Source organism: Bos indicus x Bos taurus, chromosome 24 (genome assembly GCF_003369695.1).
Source record: "Bos indicus x Bos taurus breed Angus x Brahman F1 hybrid chromosome 24, Bos_hybrid_MaternalHap_v2.0, whole genome shotgun sequence".
Classification (NCBI taxonomy): domain Eukaryota; kingdom Metazoa; phylum Chordata; class Mammalia; order Artiodactyla; family Bovidae; genus Bos; species Bos indicus x Bos taurus.
This window is the reverse complement of record NC_040099.1, coordinates 61,344,671-61,359,679: the sequence shown is the minus strand read 5'-3', so window position 1 is coordinate 61,359,679 and position 15,009 is coordinate 61,344,671. Positions and strand designations below refer to the sequence as shown.

The 15,009-nt window shown below is 44.9% G+C and overlaps 1 protein-coding gene across 1 annotated transcript in view; it reads right to left on the bottom strand.

The window, feature by feature from the left end:
* The window catches only part of PHLPP1 (PH domain and leucine rich repeat protein phosphatase 1), a 232,065-nt gene that overhangs the window by 78,135 nt on the left and 138,921 nt on the right, over positions 1-15,009 (bottom strand). The window contains exon 4 of the mRNA XM_027525964.1: positions 12,135-12,301. Coding sequence (XP_027381765.1) covers positions 12,135-12,301 — 167 coding nt within the window. The remainder of the gene's footprint in view (positions 1-12,134; positions 12,302-15,009) is intronic.

Below are 15,009 nucleotides of genomic sequence, written 5' to 3'. Positions count from 1 at the left end.
TCCAGTCACCGTGTGCGTCTGACGTGAGGCAGGGGAGACAGGGAGAAAGAGGAACACCACTGGCTTCCATCAGCAGCCTCAGGCTAGCGACTGAAACCTGTTTCAGAGTCACCAGTAACGATGTTACTCATGTTTCCAAGTCCCCAATTACGATGATATTAAACCATCAACAACCACAAAATTGGCCTGCTTGCTGCATGCTTAACCTGTCCCCTAAGAGCTAGGCAGGGGGGAAAGTTGGTTTCCACGCAGAATAGCAAATTTCTGCAAATATTATGTTTAACACTAAACTCTAACAGTTGAAACTTGAGAGTCCAGTAAAGAGCTCCACGAAAATAAACAGAAAAATAGAACCGGCCAGAATACAATAGCCTTGCTGGATTCAAGCCAAGGGTTCTGAAGATTCCTGCCCACTTTTTATTTCAGTGGGAAAAAAAAAAAAGTTAAAGAACATCTTAAAGGATCCCAAGAAGTCAACAGAGCAAACCGAATTTAATGCAGTCTGGTTAATAAATAAAGCTTTTGTTTCTCTCTGAGCTCTCTTCTAAACACACTGTATGAGGGAAGAAGAAAATAGGCTATTATGGCCAGAAATGAGGCTGGGAGCCGTAGCCAAGGAGGGCATCCTGGGCTGCACAATCGCAGTGCCCCGAGCTGTAAGCAAAGGCTTTCCTTTGATCAGACGCTCAGGGAAGGAAAAGGGGAACTGTGTGAGCTGGAAAACTTCCCAAGAGGATCAAAATTCCATCTGAAAAGCAAAGCTGTGTAAGAAAGGAACATCCAGTGTTGGGAAGAGTTAACTGGAGGAAGGGCATTCCATACAGTCTCTGAAATTCCTTAGACACTTGGCAAGTCTCCCACCAAACCCAGCAGTGGAAATTCCTTCCTGAAGTTTTCTCTCCTTGAGCAGCAACTGTGCTGTGTTTTGTCTCTAACGCATCGGCTGTGCCCCTTCTTCAGCAATGAGCCGCTCCTGTTCGCTTGTAGCATTTTTTATATGACAGAGCATCTTCACAGAAGCGGAAACTGTTCTGAGTACTGCAGTCTATGTTCGGCAAATAAGCTGAAAAAATATTTTGGCATGCCACTCCCGATCCCACTATGTTAATGAATTATCACTATTTCCACTAAAAGTGAGTTTTCAGGAATCACTGACAAAAACAAAAATTAAAATTTCTCTTTCTATAAAGACCTGGAGATTTTGGTAGGGATAGGCAATTAAAATGACTAACTGTAGCTCTACAATGTCAAGATCCCCAAAAGAACAGAGCAGGAAATAAGGTCACTTGTTTTTCATTTCATGGAGACTCAAAATGTAGCAAATTGAGCTTTCTAAGAAGAAAAGTACTTGATAAATGCCAGGCATAATTACGAGTTTCTCAATGTTCATTTCTTTACGGCTTTCATTCTTTTACACTCACATACTTGCACACCTAACCCAACTTCATTCCTTCACTCCCATCTGAAAAATTCTCACCCCTCCCATCTCTCTTATCTTTTCAGCTAAAGGAATTACACGTCTAATCAGACAACCTTTGAAGCACCATGGAAAAGCGACCAGAAACATACACATACAAATTATTACCATCAAACTCTGCTTCTGAGTTTCCTCTGACCCTGCTCTCTGTAAGCACGGCACTGGACTGTCACCGCCGAGGAGCTCTCTGACAGACGCCCCCACAAACTGCAGACCTGTCGGCGCAACACGACTACTCATGAAACTTTAACAAGGGACAGGTTCAGCTCTTTTAATGTAAAAGTACATTTCAAATGTTTGAACACCAAATCATTTAGTATAAATAAGTTCACACTGCTTTGATACCGTGTTCAAAACAGTAAAACTAAGACAAAGGAAGGAAAATTATATTCCTTGAATTTAAGCCAGCAAAAACTTGTCCTCTTCATTGACTTTACAAAGAAACTTAATGTATTGTATTAACAATCTTAGGACTAATACCACCTGCAACACCTAAGCGGAATACAGTTAATATAAGTGAAATAGTACCTACTAATAAACAGAGGTAAATGATGCACCGTAATTGTTAGTCACATACACAATCCGGAAAGAAACCACTGAAACTACCAAAAACGACTCTGGTTTCGCCTCTCCTTGGTCTTTGAAAACTAACTGAAGAGCTGCAATGCCAACAGAGGAAAAACAGACACTCGGAGTTCCAAGAACAATGCTTCCTCTGAAGCTGCTGGCCTGTGTGCAGACAGCAGCACGCCACCTTTCCAGAATGAGAATGCTGCTGCAAACGCTGCTTTAGATGCTCTGTGAAAACTGCTCGTTTGGTTAAGGTGAGAATTTGCAATAGAAAGAATAATTAGGGGGATATGTGGTTAAAAGAAGTCTCACAACGCCTGTTATAAATGCATTATATGTAAAGTTTTTCTCTGGATATCTGCCCTAACACTGTAACCTAGAAATTCATCCCTTGAGATTTGGTAAAAACTTAAAAATAAATTATCCTTTGGTTCTTCTCTAACATATTCCCTGTGAAAGACACACCTGAGATAAACAAAAATTCCTTCAACATGCAACTAAAAACAAGAAATTAAATATATGGCGTATCTCAAAAATACCATACTACCTGTACGATCCTAAATAAGTCACACTAGCACCTTCTGAAGTATAACTGAGTTATAAATATATATAATTTCAATTTCTAGTACTGAACACCTGTGTGCATGTACACATATAAACTTATTACTTTGAAAACTTAGCAATAAAACCCTTCACGGATAATGGGGATGGGAGACCAAAATCTCAGATTAGTGTGTGGTGGTAAAGAAATTGGTTTAAAGCCTAGGGTTTTTTGTTGTGGTTGTTGTTGCTTTATTTTGTTTTTAACAAAGGGCAACACAACATCATCCTCACAAAATGCTCAGACCCCACAAACCAAGCCCCCTCAGCCTGTCTCCCCCACACATAACGTCACAGAAACTTAACGAACCTTGGCTAGTAGTGAAAACCTGAAAAGTCTTCCCCCTTAAATCAAAGTTACAGCTTTATATTAAAACTGCATACTATACAGTGCAAGCTGATAGTATGTAACTGGATATGTTTTGTTCTGCTTTTAAAAATGCAAATGAAAGATGCTGGACCCAAGTACGTACTACACGACTCACAGATATTATGAACAGAAACAGGCAGAAGCACTGCGTGGTGTCAGCAGTGGGGACAGCGGTCACCCTTGGGGCCGAGAGGAGGGCACAGGGCACCAGGAACCGACTGCGCAGCATGCGTACCGCCCACACGTGCTCACTCAAACTGCAGTTTCGTTATACTTGTACAAAAAGACTTTCGAAGAGTATATAAGGAATAAAATGAGACCCCAGCTCCTCTCCCCAGTTTACTCCCTGAGGAAACTGAACCCTGGCTTGAAGACATCAGGGGAAGCAGCGAGCACTGCTCTGAAAGCAGGGGCAACCACGAATGCACACACTGAGCCCCAGACGCCAGCTCTGCCTCCGCTGCACCCCCTGGGCCCCGGCACGCTCTGCCAGGCGGAGACCAAAGCACTGCCCCCTGGGCCCCGGCACGCTCCGCCAGGCAGAGACCAAAGCACTGCCCCCTGGGCCCCGGCACGCTCCGCCAGGCGGAGACCAAAGCACTGCCCCCTGGGCCCCGGCACGCTCTGCCAGGCGGAGACCAAAGCACTGCCCCCTGGGCCCCGGCACGCTCTGCCAGGCGGAGACCAAAGCACTGCCCTGAAGAACACTGCTGCTGCTGCTGCTAAGTCGCTTCAGTCGTGTCCGACGCTGTGCCACCCCATAGATGGCAGCCCACCAGGCTCCCCCGTCCCTGGGATTCTCCAGGCAAGAACACTGGAGTGGGCTGCCATTTCCTTCTCCAATGTGTGAAAGTGAAAAGCGAAAGTGAAGTCGCTGAGTCATGTCTGATTCCTAGCGACCCCATGGACTGCAGCTCACCAGGCTCCTGCGTCCATGGGATTTTCCAGGCAAGAGTCCTGGAGTTGGGTGTCATTGCCTTCTCCAAAAGAATACTTACTCACCCCAGAGAGAAGACCCACAGATACTGTCTTTGGAAGTTCCCCAACAAAGCCACAAGGCTCACCCTCGACAGCCCTGCCGTGAAGATGCAAGGAGGACCTCGCCCACAGACCTCGGCACCCGATTCACTTCTCAGGGGCTCCCATTAAAGAGGAACAGATAGCGAAGGATCACTGTGCATGCTGTCACTTCACTCGTGTCTGACTCTGTGCAACCACATGGACTCCAGCCCGCCAGGCTCCTCTGTCCATGGGATTCTCTAGACAAAAACACTAGAGTGGGATGCCATGATCGCCTCCAGGGGATCTTTCCAACCCAGTGATGGAACCCAAGACCCTTGCGTCTCCTCCACTGGCAGGCGGGTTCTTCACCACTAGACTACCTGGGAAGCCCGAAAGGATCACCAGTGAGGTAACATGAGAGTCAGACACCGACACAAACAGGAAAAAGAAACCAAGACAGCAAAAGATGCATCGTCAGAAAAGGAAGAAGTGCACCCATTGTGGGGAAGGGGGGGTGACGGTGGGGACAGAATGCTGCTAAAATGCACACTAAACACACAAACAAGAAAGACCTCTTGAAAAATAAGGACAGCAGAAATTCAGAAGGCTAAGATAAAGTAGAGAAATGTTGTTAAGAAGTAGGGCATTAAGAAGAAAATTAGAGCATCAGAGGACAAACGAGGAGGTCCTGCCTAACAGGAATTCAGAGGAAGAATCAGAGGAATAAAAGAGAAAATAAAATGGGAAGAAACTACCACAAAATATGAGAAAGTTTTCCAGAACTGAAAGACATACTTTTTTTTTTTTTCAGATCAAGTGTTCATCTTAGTGGCTGAAATGAACAGAGTGCCAAAAAAGAAAATCCTAAAGGAGCCAGCCTACGCCCGAGCTCAGGGGTGGTGGCTGAGAGGAGCTACCCAGGGTCCGAGGTAACGAGCAGCAGCTGCGCTTTGCTGGAGCAGCCGTGAAGACAGACCCCACGTCCAAGGTAAGTGAAACCCAAGTAAGACGGTAGGCACCGAGAGAGGGGATCAGGGGACAGACAGACTGAAGCCACAGTCACAGACACCAGCCAATCTGATCACATGGACCACAGCCTGGTCTAACTCAGTGAAACTAAACCATGCCATGTGGGGCCACCCGACGGATGGGTCGTGGTGGAGAGTTCTGACAGAATGTGGTCCACTGGAGAAGGGAATGGCAAACCACTTCAGTATTCTTGCCTTGAGAACCCCATGAACGGTATGAAAAGGCAAAAAGATAGGATACTGAAAGAGGAACTCCCCAGGTCAGTAGGTGCCCAATATGCTACTGGAGATCAGTGGAGAAATAACTCCAGAAAGAGTGAAGGGATGGAGCCAAAGCAAAAACAACACCCAGCTGTGGATGTGACTGGTGATGGAAGCAGGGTCCGATGCTGTAAAGAGCAATATTGCATAGGAACCTGGAATGTCAGGTCCATGAATGAAGGCAAATTGGAAGTGGTCAAACAGGAGATTCCAAGAGTGAACATCAACATGCTAGGAGTCAGTAAACTAAAATGGACTGGATTGGGTGAATTTAACTCAGATGACCATTATATCTATTACTGTGGGCAGGAATCCCTTAGAAGAAATGCTGTAGCCATCATGGTCAACAAAAGAGTTCAAAATGCAGTACTTGGATGCAATCTCAAAAACGACAGAATGATCTCTGTTCGTTTCCAAGGCAAATCAATATCACAGTAATCCAAGTCTATGCCCCAACCGGTAATGCTGAAGAAGCTGAAGTTGAACAGTTCTATAAAGACCTACAAGACCTTATAGAACTAACACCCAAAAAAGATGTCCTTTTTATTATAGAGGACTGGAATGCAAAAGTAGGAAGTCAAGAAACACCTGGAGTAACAGGTAAATTTGGCCTTGGAATACAGAATGATGCAGGACAAAGGCTAATAAAGTTCTGCCAAGAGAACGCACTGGTCATATAAACACCCTCTTCCAACAACGCAAGAGAAGACTCTACACATGGACATCACCAGATGGTCAACACCGAAATCAGATTGATTATGTTCTTTGCAGCCAAAGATGGAGAAGCTCTATACAGTCAGCAAAAACAAGACATGGAGCTGACTGTGGCTCAGACCATGAACTCCTTATTGCCAAATTCAGACTGAAATTGAAGAAAGTGGAGAAAACCACTAGACCATTCCGGTATGACCTAAATCAAATCCCTTATGATTATATAGTGGAAGTGAGAAATAGATTTAAGGGACTAGATCTGACAGACAGAGTGCCTGATGAACTATGGACGGAGGTTCATGACATTGTACAGGAGAAAGGGATCAAGACCATCCCCATGGAAAAGAAATGCAAAAAAGCAAAATGGCTGTCTGAGGAGCCCTTACAAATAGCTATGAAAAGAAGGGAAGCAAAAAGCAAAGGAGAAAGGAAAGATATACCCATTTGAACGCAGACTTCCAAAGAATAGCAAGGAGAGATAAGAAAGCCTTCCTCAGCGATCAATGCAAAGACATAGAGGAAAACAACAGAATGGGAAAGACTAAAGATCTCTTCAAGAAAATTAGAGATACCAAAGGAACATTTCATGCAAAGATGGGCTCGATAAAGGACAGAAATGGTATGGACCTAGAGAACCAGACGATATTAAGAAGAGGTGGCAAGAATACACAGAAGAACTGTACAAAAAAGATCTTCATGACCCAGACAATCATGATGGTGTGATCACTCACCTAGAGCCAGACATCCTGGAATGTGAGGTCAAGTGGGCCATAGGAAGCATCACTACCCACAAAGCTAGTGGAGGTGATGCAATTCCAGTTGAGCTACTTCAAATCCTGAAAGACGATGCTGTGAAAGTGCTGCACTCAAGATGCCAGCAAATTTGGAAAACTCAGCAGTGGCCACAGGACTGGAAAAGGTCAGTTTTCATTCCAATCCCTAAGAAAGGCAATGCCAAAGAATGCTCAAACTACCGCACAATTGCACTCATCTCACATGCTAGCAGAGTAATGCTCAAAATTCTCCAAGCCAGGCTTCAGCAATATGTGAACTGTGAACTTCCAGATGTTCAAGTTGGTTTTAGAAAAGGCAGAGGAACCAGAGATCAGATTGCCAACATCCACTGGATCATGGAAAAAGCAAGAGAATTCCAGAAAAACATCTCTCTCTGCTTTACTGACTATGCCAAAGCCTTTGACTGTGTGGATCACAATAAACTGTGGAAAATTCTGAAAGAGATGGGAATACCAGACCACCTGACCTGCCTCTTGAGAAACCTATATGCACATCAGGAAGCAACAGTTAGAACTGGACATGGAACAACAGACTGGTTCCAAACAGGAAAAGGAGTACGTCAAGCCTGTATTATTGTCACCCTGCTTATTTAACTTATATGCAGAGTACATCATGAGAAATGCTGGGCTGGAAGAAGCACAAGCTGAAATCAAGATTGCCGGGAGAAATATTCAATAACTTCAGATATGCAGATGACACCACCCTTATGGCAGAAAGTGAAGAAGAACTAAAGAGCCTCTTGATGAAAGTGAAAGAGGAGAGTGTGAAAGTTGGCCTAAAGCTCAACATTCAGAAAACTAAGATCATGGCATCCGGTCCCATCACTTCATGGCAAATAGGTGGGGAAACAGTGGCTGACTTTATGTTTCTGGGCTCCAAAATCACTGCAGATGGTGATTGCAGCCATGAAATTAAAAGACACTTACTCCTGGGAAGGAAAGTTATGACCAACCTAGACAGCATATTAAAAAGCAGAGACATTACTTTGCCAACAAAGGTCTGTCTAGTCAAGGCTATGGTTTTTCCAGTGGTCATGTTATGGATGTAGGAGTTGGACTACAAAGAAAGCTGAGCACTGAAGAATTGATGCTTTTGAACTGTGATGTTGGAGAAGACTCTTGAGAGTCCCTTGGACTGCAAGGAGATCCAACCAGTCCATTCTAAAGGAGATCAGCCCTGGGTGTTCACTGGAAGGACTGATGTTGAAGCTGAAGCTCCAATACTTTGGCCACCTGATGCAAAGAGCTGACTCATTTGAAAAGACCGTGATGCTGAGAAGTATTGGGGGCAGGAGGAGAAGGGGACGACAGATGAGATGGTTGGATGGCATCATCGACTCGATGGACTTGAGTGTGGGTGGACTCCGGGAGTTGGTGATGGACAGGGAGGTCTGGTGTGCTGTGGTTCTTGGGGTTGCAAAGAGTCGGACATGACTGAGCGACTGAATTGAACTGAAAACCTCTTTAGGGTTGTTTAAAAAAAAAGAAAAAGAAAGAAGGTGTACAAGGACAAGGCTCAGAAGAGTATAACACTTTTTAACAGCAACTGTAGAAGCTAAAAAACAACAGTGCACTGGCTTCAAAATCCTGAGGAAACATGTTTTCCCATCCTGAAACCAGTCACATTATCAAACACGTGAGAAAATATTTTTAGAGATACAAAGTATGTAATAAATTTGTCTCCCATGTCCCCTTTCTCGGGAAGATCCTAGGAGATTTTCCATTAAAAAGGAGGAGTAAACCAAGAAGGGATCGCGAGATACAGGACAACATATGGAAAGCCCCAGCGAGACGAGAAGGGCGTCATCAGGAAAACGCTGAAAGGCACCCCCAGGAGAACAGGTGGGTACCAGACCTCCTAAACAGCACCCATGCTGGCTCCAGGAAGGAAGAAGTCTCCAGGAAAAGGGCGTTGAGAAGAGGGTTAGAGTTCTGTCACCTGAACAGCACGAGAGAAAAGGAAAAGGACACTCATCTCTACGCTACCATCCAGTCGCATTTAAGTGCCTTAGGGATGAATTACAGTTGCATACTCGAAGTGACGTCAGCCTTCAACAGCGACTTAAGCGAACATGGACACCTCCACACCGAGAGGCTGAGGGGAGCAGTGGTCGGGGCCCGGGCTGAGCGGCTGGAGACAGGGAGGAGAGGCAAATCGCCATTTTCCACAGCGATGTCAACTGCGGTCCAATAACAAAAAGTTCAAAAACAGCAGCAGATAGGTGGGAAGATGGAGAAGACAGCAAGCAGGGAGCCCCAAGAATCAGAAGCAGCTGTCTAGGGGGCAGGACGTGGTGTAAGGAGGGGCTGGAGTTCCAAGCACCTGTGTGTTGTCTTACTGCAAGATTTCTCACAAATTTATATAAAATATTACTTACATGGGACAAAAGTTTAAATTTTTTAAAATGCAAAACAAAACCAAGACAGGCACAAAATAGAAGGCAAGAAAACTAACGAGGGTGAACTGCAGTGGGAAAATGACAGCAAGATGACCATGTCTCCAGTTGCTGCAACAGTTCAGCTGAGAGCTGACAGCTGGTTGGAGAGGGTGTGTGCTGAGAGATGGGAAGCAGAGGAAAAGGGTGGATGCACTGAAAAGCTATTTACAGATTTGGAATCAACAGATATGGGGGATCAATCAGGTGCTTCTAAAAGCACCAACAGGCAAGGCAATGCCCCTCAAGATCCCTCTACCCAGAGATTTATTTATTTAGTCCATAAATGCTGACTCTTTGGGGCTATCATATTCCCCTATGCTATTACAAGCATTTTTATTTTCTTTTTGTTTAGGCTTTAATTTGGGGATTATAATGAAATACACAAATAGGAAAATACAGAAAACAATAATGATCATCCAAGTATGTACTATTCAGCTTTTCAAATATTAACATTTTGAACATTTGGCCTATTTGTCTCTAATTTTTTTTAAAGAAATAAACATTATGGATGTAGTTCAAATCCTCTTCAAACCATTCCCAAATCACATCCCCTTAACTGGCTCCCAGAAGGTAAATGTTAATCTGATTTTGGCATTTCACATCTTCCTCTACCTCGTTTCTAAAATGAAAGTATTGGTTTGGATAAACTGTAATGCCCCTTTCTGTTCTAAGATGGCAGGATTGAATAGCATGATGCAAAATTCTTGATGGGAAATACACAAGAATACTTCAAAAACAAATTTTCAAACGCCCCAAACAGACTAAATGATGATATTGCTATGCTATGCTAAGTCACTTCAGTCGTGTCCGACTCTGTGTGACCCCACAGACGGAAATTGATGATACTACCCTTTAGCAAAAAAAAAAATCACAGTAACTATTACAGGAGAGTCAGTAAAAATAGTTATTATCAGTGCATAGGGCATATAAACACCTAAGTTTGAGAAGTTCCCTGTGGTTCCCTTTCACTGTAACCGAAGCTCCAGGGAAGAATAAGGAAGTGCTTGAGCACACCTTTCTGGGCTCTTACTGTCCAGGGAGCCAATTCACTGAGGCACCAAACTGTCCCCACTGTCCCAGGACTCTTCTTGGCCAGTCCATCAGAACCAAAATACTCTTTCAAAAAATGCATAATGCCAATTTTACTTTAAAATTGCCCATTTGGGGGCAAGAAAGTTATTTGTATTACATCTCGACCCGTGTGTGTGCCTTCTTCACTTTCTGGGTGATACAACGTGAAGGGCACACAAAGCGCTCGGCCACCTTCAGTGCCGTTCAGTGTGCCGTTACCCACGGAAAACGCTTGTGTGATTATTGAGTTGTGAGCCAGACCGGTCACAGTGTTCACGGACACCGCTTTCAGTTCAAAGCACAACTGACAAGCTCAGTGCTCAGACCTGGGCACTTGGCGGACGCGTTCTCCACAGGGAAGCGGGAAGGTCACTTCACTGACAGCATTTGTTGCCAAGGGGAGCCTTCAAGCTTCGACTGAAATTTAAAATGCTGGAAAACTCGTTTCCCCAGTAAGCCTGACAACTTCCCAATACTTCAGGATTTTTTCTGATGAGATCAGTGGTGATATTAACAACGGCCTCGAAACTGCATAACGAAGAATGTTAACATTTGGAATATCTGTATTATCCCAACAAACCAGTATTTTCCAAATGACCAATACTTAATGCATTGAAATGATGTATGGGCAAAAATCCATTCAAAGTGCGAGGAAGACCAAAGTATCCTAATGTAAAAGAATTTTAAAAGTCTACTGAAAGGGTTTTACATTCCGCATTGAAATCCACATGTAAGAAATTAGCACTTAAACCCGCCTGCAATGCAGGAGACCCAGGTTCAATCCCTGCAGCAGGAGATCGCATGGCGAGGAAACGGCAACCCGCTCCAGTGCTCTTGCTGGCGGACGACAATCCACAGGGTCGTAAAGAGTCGGACACGACTTAGCGACTGAGCACATCAAAGAATACTCACAATCATCCGAAAAGACAACTGAAACACTCTTCAGAGTGTTTCATATCCACACAAACTTCATATTAATACTTCATGGATTATTCTTTCTGGATGTTAAAAATCACACATAACCACAGTGGTTAATGATCATAGCTAAATCTCTGATCATTAACAGGCATTTACAAACAAATGAACTATTCATTCTTTCTTTAAAAGTTATATCCTTCTGGAGTAATTGTCTCATATATTTGCAACAAATACGTAAGCATCAGAGGCTTTATTTATTCACCACAGAATCAAGATTGATCACTACTCAAAAAAAAAAAAAAAAAAAGACAGAAAGAAAATGAAATTAATTTGGTAAATCCTTCAATCTGTTTCAGAAAGATGTAGGTTAAAGTCCCTGCCCTCTAGTTATAAAAGAGCAGACCCTTTTCATTTACCATGTGACTCTTGAAACCTAGACGCTAATCACCCAGATGATGTGGTATTAATGGGTTTAAACTTTAGTTCTTAGATTTCGAAGGAAACATCTTATCATGGAAAAAACTGACCTTTTTGTAAATTTTGAAAGAAGTATCTGACCAAACCCCTATAGTTCAGAAGTAACACACCAAATATTAACTTTTCCCAGACGCATTTGTAGATTGGTTAAGAAATACAAGTGGTTTAGGCGAAGCGTTCTTCTTGCACAAATGTATCCAGTTAATGAATATCTAAATCATTCATTTGAAAGGCAGGGACCCTGAAAAAAATCTCAGAATGAGAACTGACAGTGTCTTCACTACCAAAGTCCTATGACCCAGCCTCTGAAAGAGAAAGGTTCCCCGCTGTAGCTTTTCCACTAAGAATAGTCAAGAAACAATCAGAAGCTGGCACCTCCTCCCCTTCCTAATTATCCACCCCCTTCTGCATGCTCACCGTTGCAGTTCGCTGAGCCCCCGTGCAGTTGGTAGACTGGGATTCTGCCTTAGAAAGTTCTGTTTTAAATTGAGATGAGTGAGGTCTTGGCTGTAGAAGAGGTTGGCAGGCAGATGCTCCAAGCTACAACAGGAGAGGTCCACTGAGCTAATGCGCTGCGATGCGACCTACGGGGGAGAAAAGCCACAGTTCAGTTTTCACAGCATCCTTTGCCCTGTGACTGCTTTCCACAGACAGAAACAAGATAACCTCATTTGGGAACACAGACTCGCTATGCAATTAGCACCATTATTCAAATCTAAACCAAGAGTGTTTAGACAGAACTGAGCAAAGTATTAAAGCATTACCAAGGGAGGAAATCGTGTCCCTCCCTGGAAGGTGCTGACAGTAACTTAGTATAGGAGACAGGTGACAAAGAGCACAGGTTATCCTGCCAGGTAGAGTGAGACCCATAATCCCCTTCAGCTATAGGGGTCATGTTCCCAAACACATTCATGGTAAGAGAATTCAAAGCTAAATAATGTAAGACCTTAGAGTAGACACCGGGTTGGAAGACAGACACTAAGATCTAGGCTGAACTTAAACAAAAGCCCTTGTAAATACTGATTTAAAAACAGCACAAAGCAAAGCATGCTCAGTGGCCTTGCACGTATGTTTAATAATAACAGCAGCACATAATCAGATTCCACTACTGCCTGTTGTAAATTTTTCAGGTCATGTCTCCCACAGTGTCAGTTTTGCTTCGTGTGGGTAATCCAAGAGAAATTTACTGTACGTCTAAATGTTTATCCACATATTCAAAGTATCCCCAGTTAAATGACTCCCACGATAGCCAGAGTCCCAGGGCTACAGGGCATGCTGGAGGCAGAAACAGCTCTGGGCACCCTGCACATCTCTCTCTCGTACGCTGGGAACCACGGTGCCAATCTACACCACGGACACGGCTTCAGGACCACTGACACAAAGCTTGGCTCCTCTCGCCTCACCAAGGCTGTGGGGTCACTGTTCTAGGATCTGGGCTGATGCCTCCTCATGCTCTATCTTCACCAAAGCTTTATGGCAAAAACGCCACTGCTTGTCTGTGATCAGTTTGATGCCCTTTTCTATTACCAAACCCCAGCTTCACTCTTCCGTGATTACAAAAGGCAGCAGAATGTGGTTCTCAGGGGGGCTGGCTCTGGCTCCACCATCCCCGAGCTGAGAGAAGCTGAGGGCCCTGCTGAGCTCGCCAAACTCCCGTTTTGTCACCTGTTTAACAGGCATTAAGACGACACCTACGGCTACACAGCTGGCTCAGAGCCAGCACTCCATAACTGACGACTGCTGTGATTACTTCCAATACATCTTACCTTCACCAGAACCCGCATTCTCCTGACGCTAAAAAAGGTATTCAGGAGTAAATCTGCATGACAAACACTCTGTTGATGGCACGTTTGAGGTTGGAAAGGAACTGTGAAAGCTAAGGGGACTGTGAGATGGAAAAGGGCTTGCAGGGCTCAACTCAAAAGATTTTACAGAGTCAGTCTGAGTTCACGGTTCAGCAATTTCATCTTCCCTTGAATTTTCACCCTTAAGAAAAAGAAAAATCCCAAACAGGGCTAGGTCACCCACGCAAATCAAATGATGTGAAAAAAAGGCCAGAATTTAATGCGCCTGCAAAGCAGGTGCAAACATGCCACGGCCACACAAGATTCCCTGGCAGAACCCATTTACGGGAAGTAAGGTTGAAAGGATTACTCGGACTCATCCATCCAGGCGAAAACCTGTGGTGAGGACGTAATGGTGTGTCAGGCCTTCCATTTCCTGAGGGACGGGCGTAGAACAGACGCACGGCGGCCTAGTGAGAGCACCTCACGAGCACCTCAGGAGGAGGGAGAGCACCTCAGGAGCAGGGAGAGCACCTCAGGAGCAGGGAGAGCACCTCAGGAGCAGGGAGAGCACCTCAGGAGGAGGGAGAGCACCTCAGGAGCAGGGAGAGCACCTCAGGAGGAGGGAGAGCACTTCAGGAGGAGGGAGAGCACCTCAGGAGCAGGGAGAGCACCTCAGGAGGAGGGCAAGCACCTCAGGAGCAGGGAGAGCACCTCAGGAGGAGGGAGAGCACCTCAGGAGGAGGGAGAGCACTTCAGGAGGAGGGAGAGCACCTCAGGAGCAGGGAGAGCACCTCAGAAGGAGGGAGATCACAGTCTGTCGCTGCTGCTTTGTTCAGTCACTTCGCTGGGTCTGACTCTTTGTGACCCTGTGGACTGTGGCCCGCCAGGCTCCTCTGTCCATGGGATTCTCCAGGCAAGAATACTGGCGTGTGTTGCCGTTTCCTTCTGCAGGGGCCTTCCCAATCAACGCACTCTGACGTGAGTTTCAGCGATCATCAGGGCATGGGAACGGAGCAGGGCCTCAGGCACCACAGGAGGCCCCCAGAGGCCCCGATGAGACAAGCTCAGGTTGGAGCACACGGGGCAATCTGTGCTCCTGCCTGCCCCAAATCCTTTCCCACTTCTTCCCGTAACAAGCCTTCAGATGCATGAGATCCTGGTGGGAGCTGCAGGCGTATGCTTGCAGCTCCAGCCATCCGAGCCACACTGCTGAGCCTGCAGACTGATCGAGCTGGGACTGGCATGTGACCCAGGCCAGGCTAATTCAAGGCCTTCTCTGGGATACATATCCTGAACCCACAAGAGAGAGCGAGCCTGCCACTCAGAGCTGCAGTTAAAATGACTAGACTAGATTTCTATGTATCAACCTGGATTGATTAAAAAAAAAAAACCTCAAGCCCAAAATAAATAAATCAAAAAATGCAAGCTGTAAAATTTTACATATAGTATAATGTCATGTATGAAAAAAATTTTAACACAAACACACATAATGATTCCATATATTA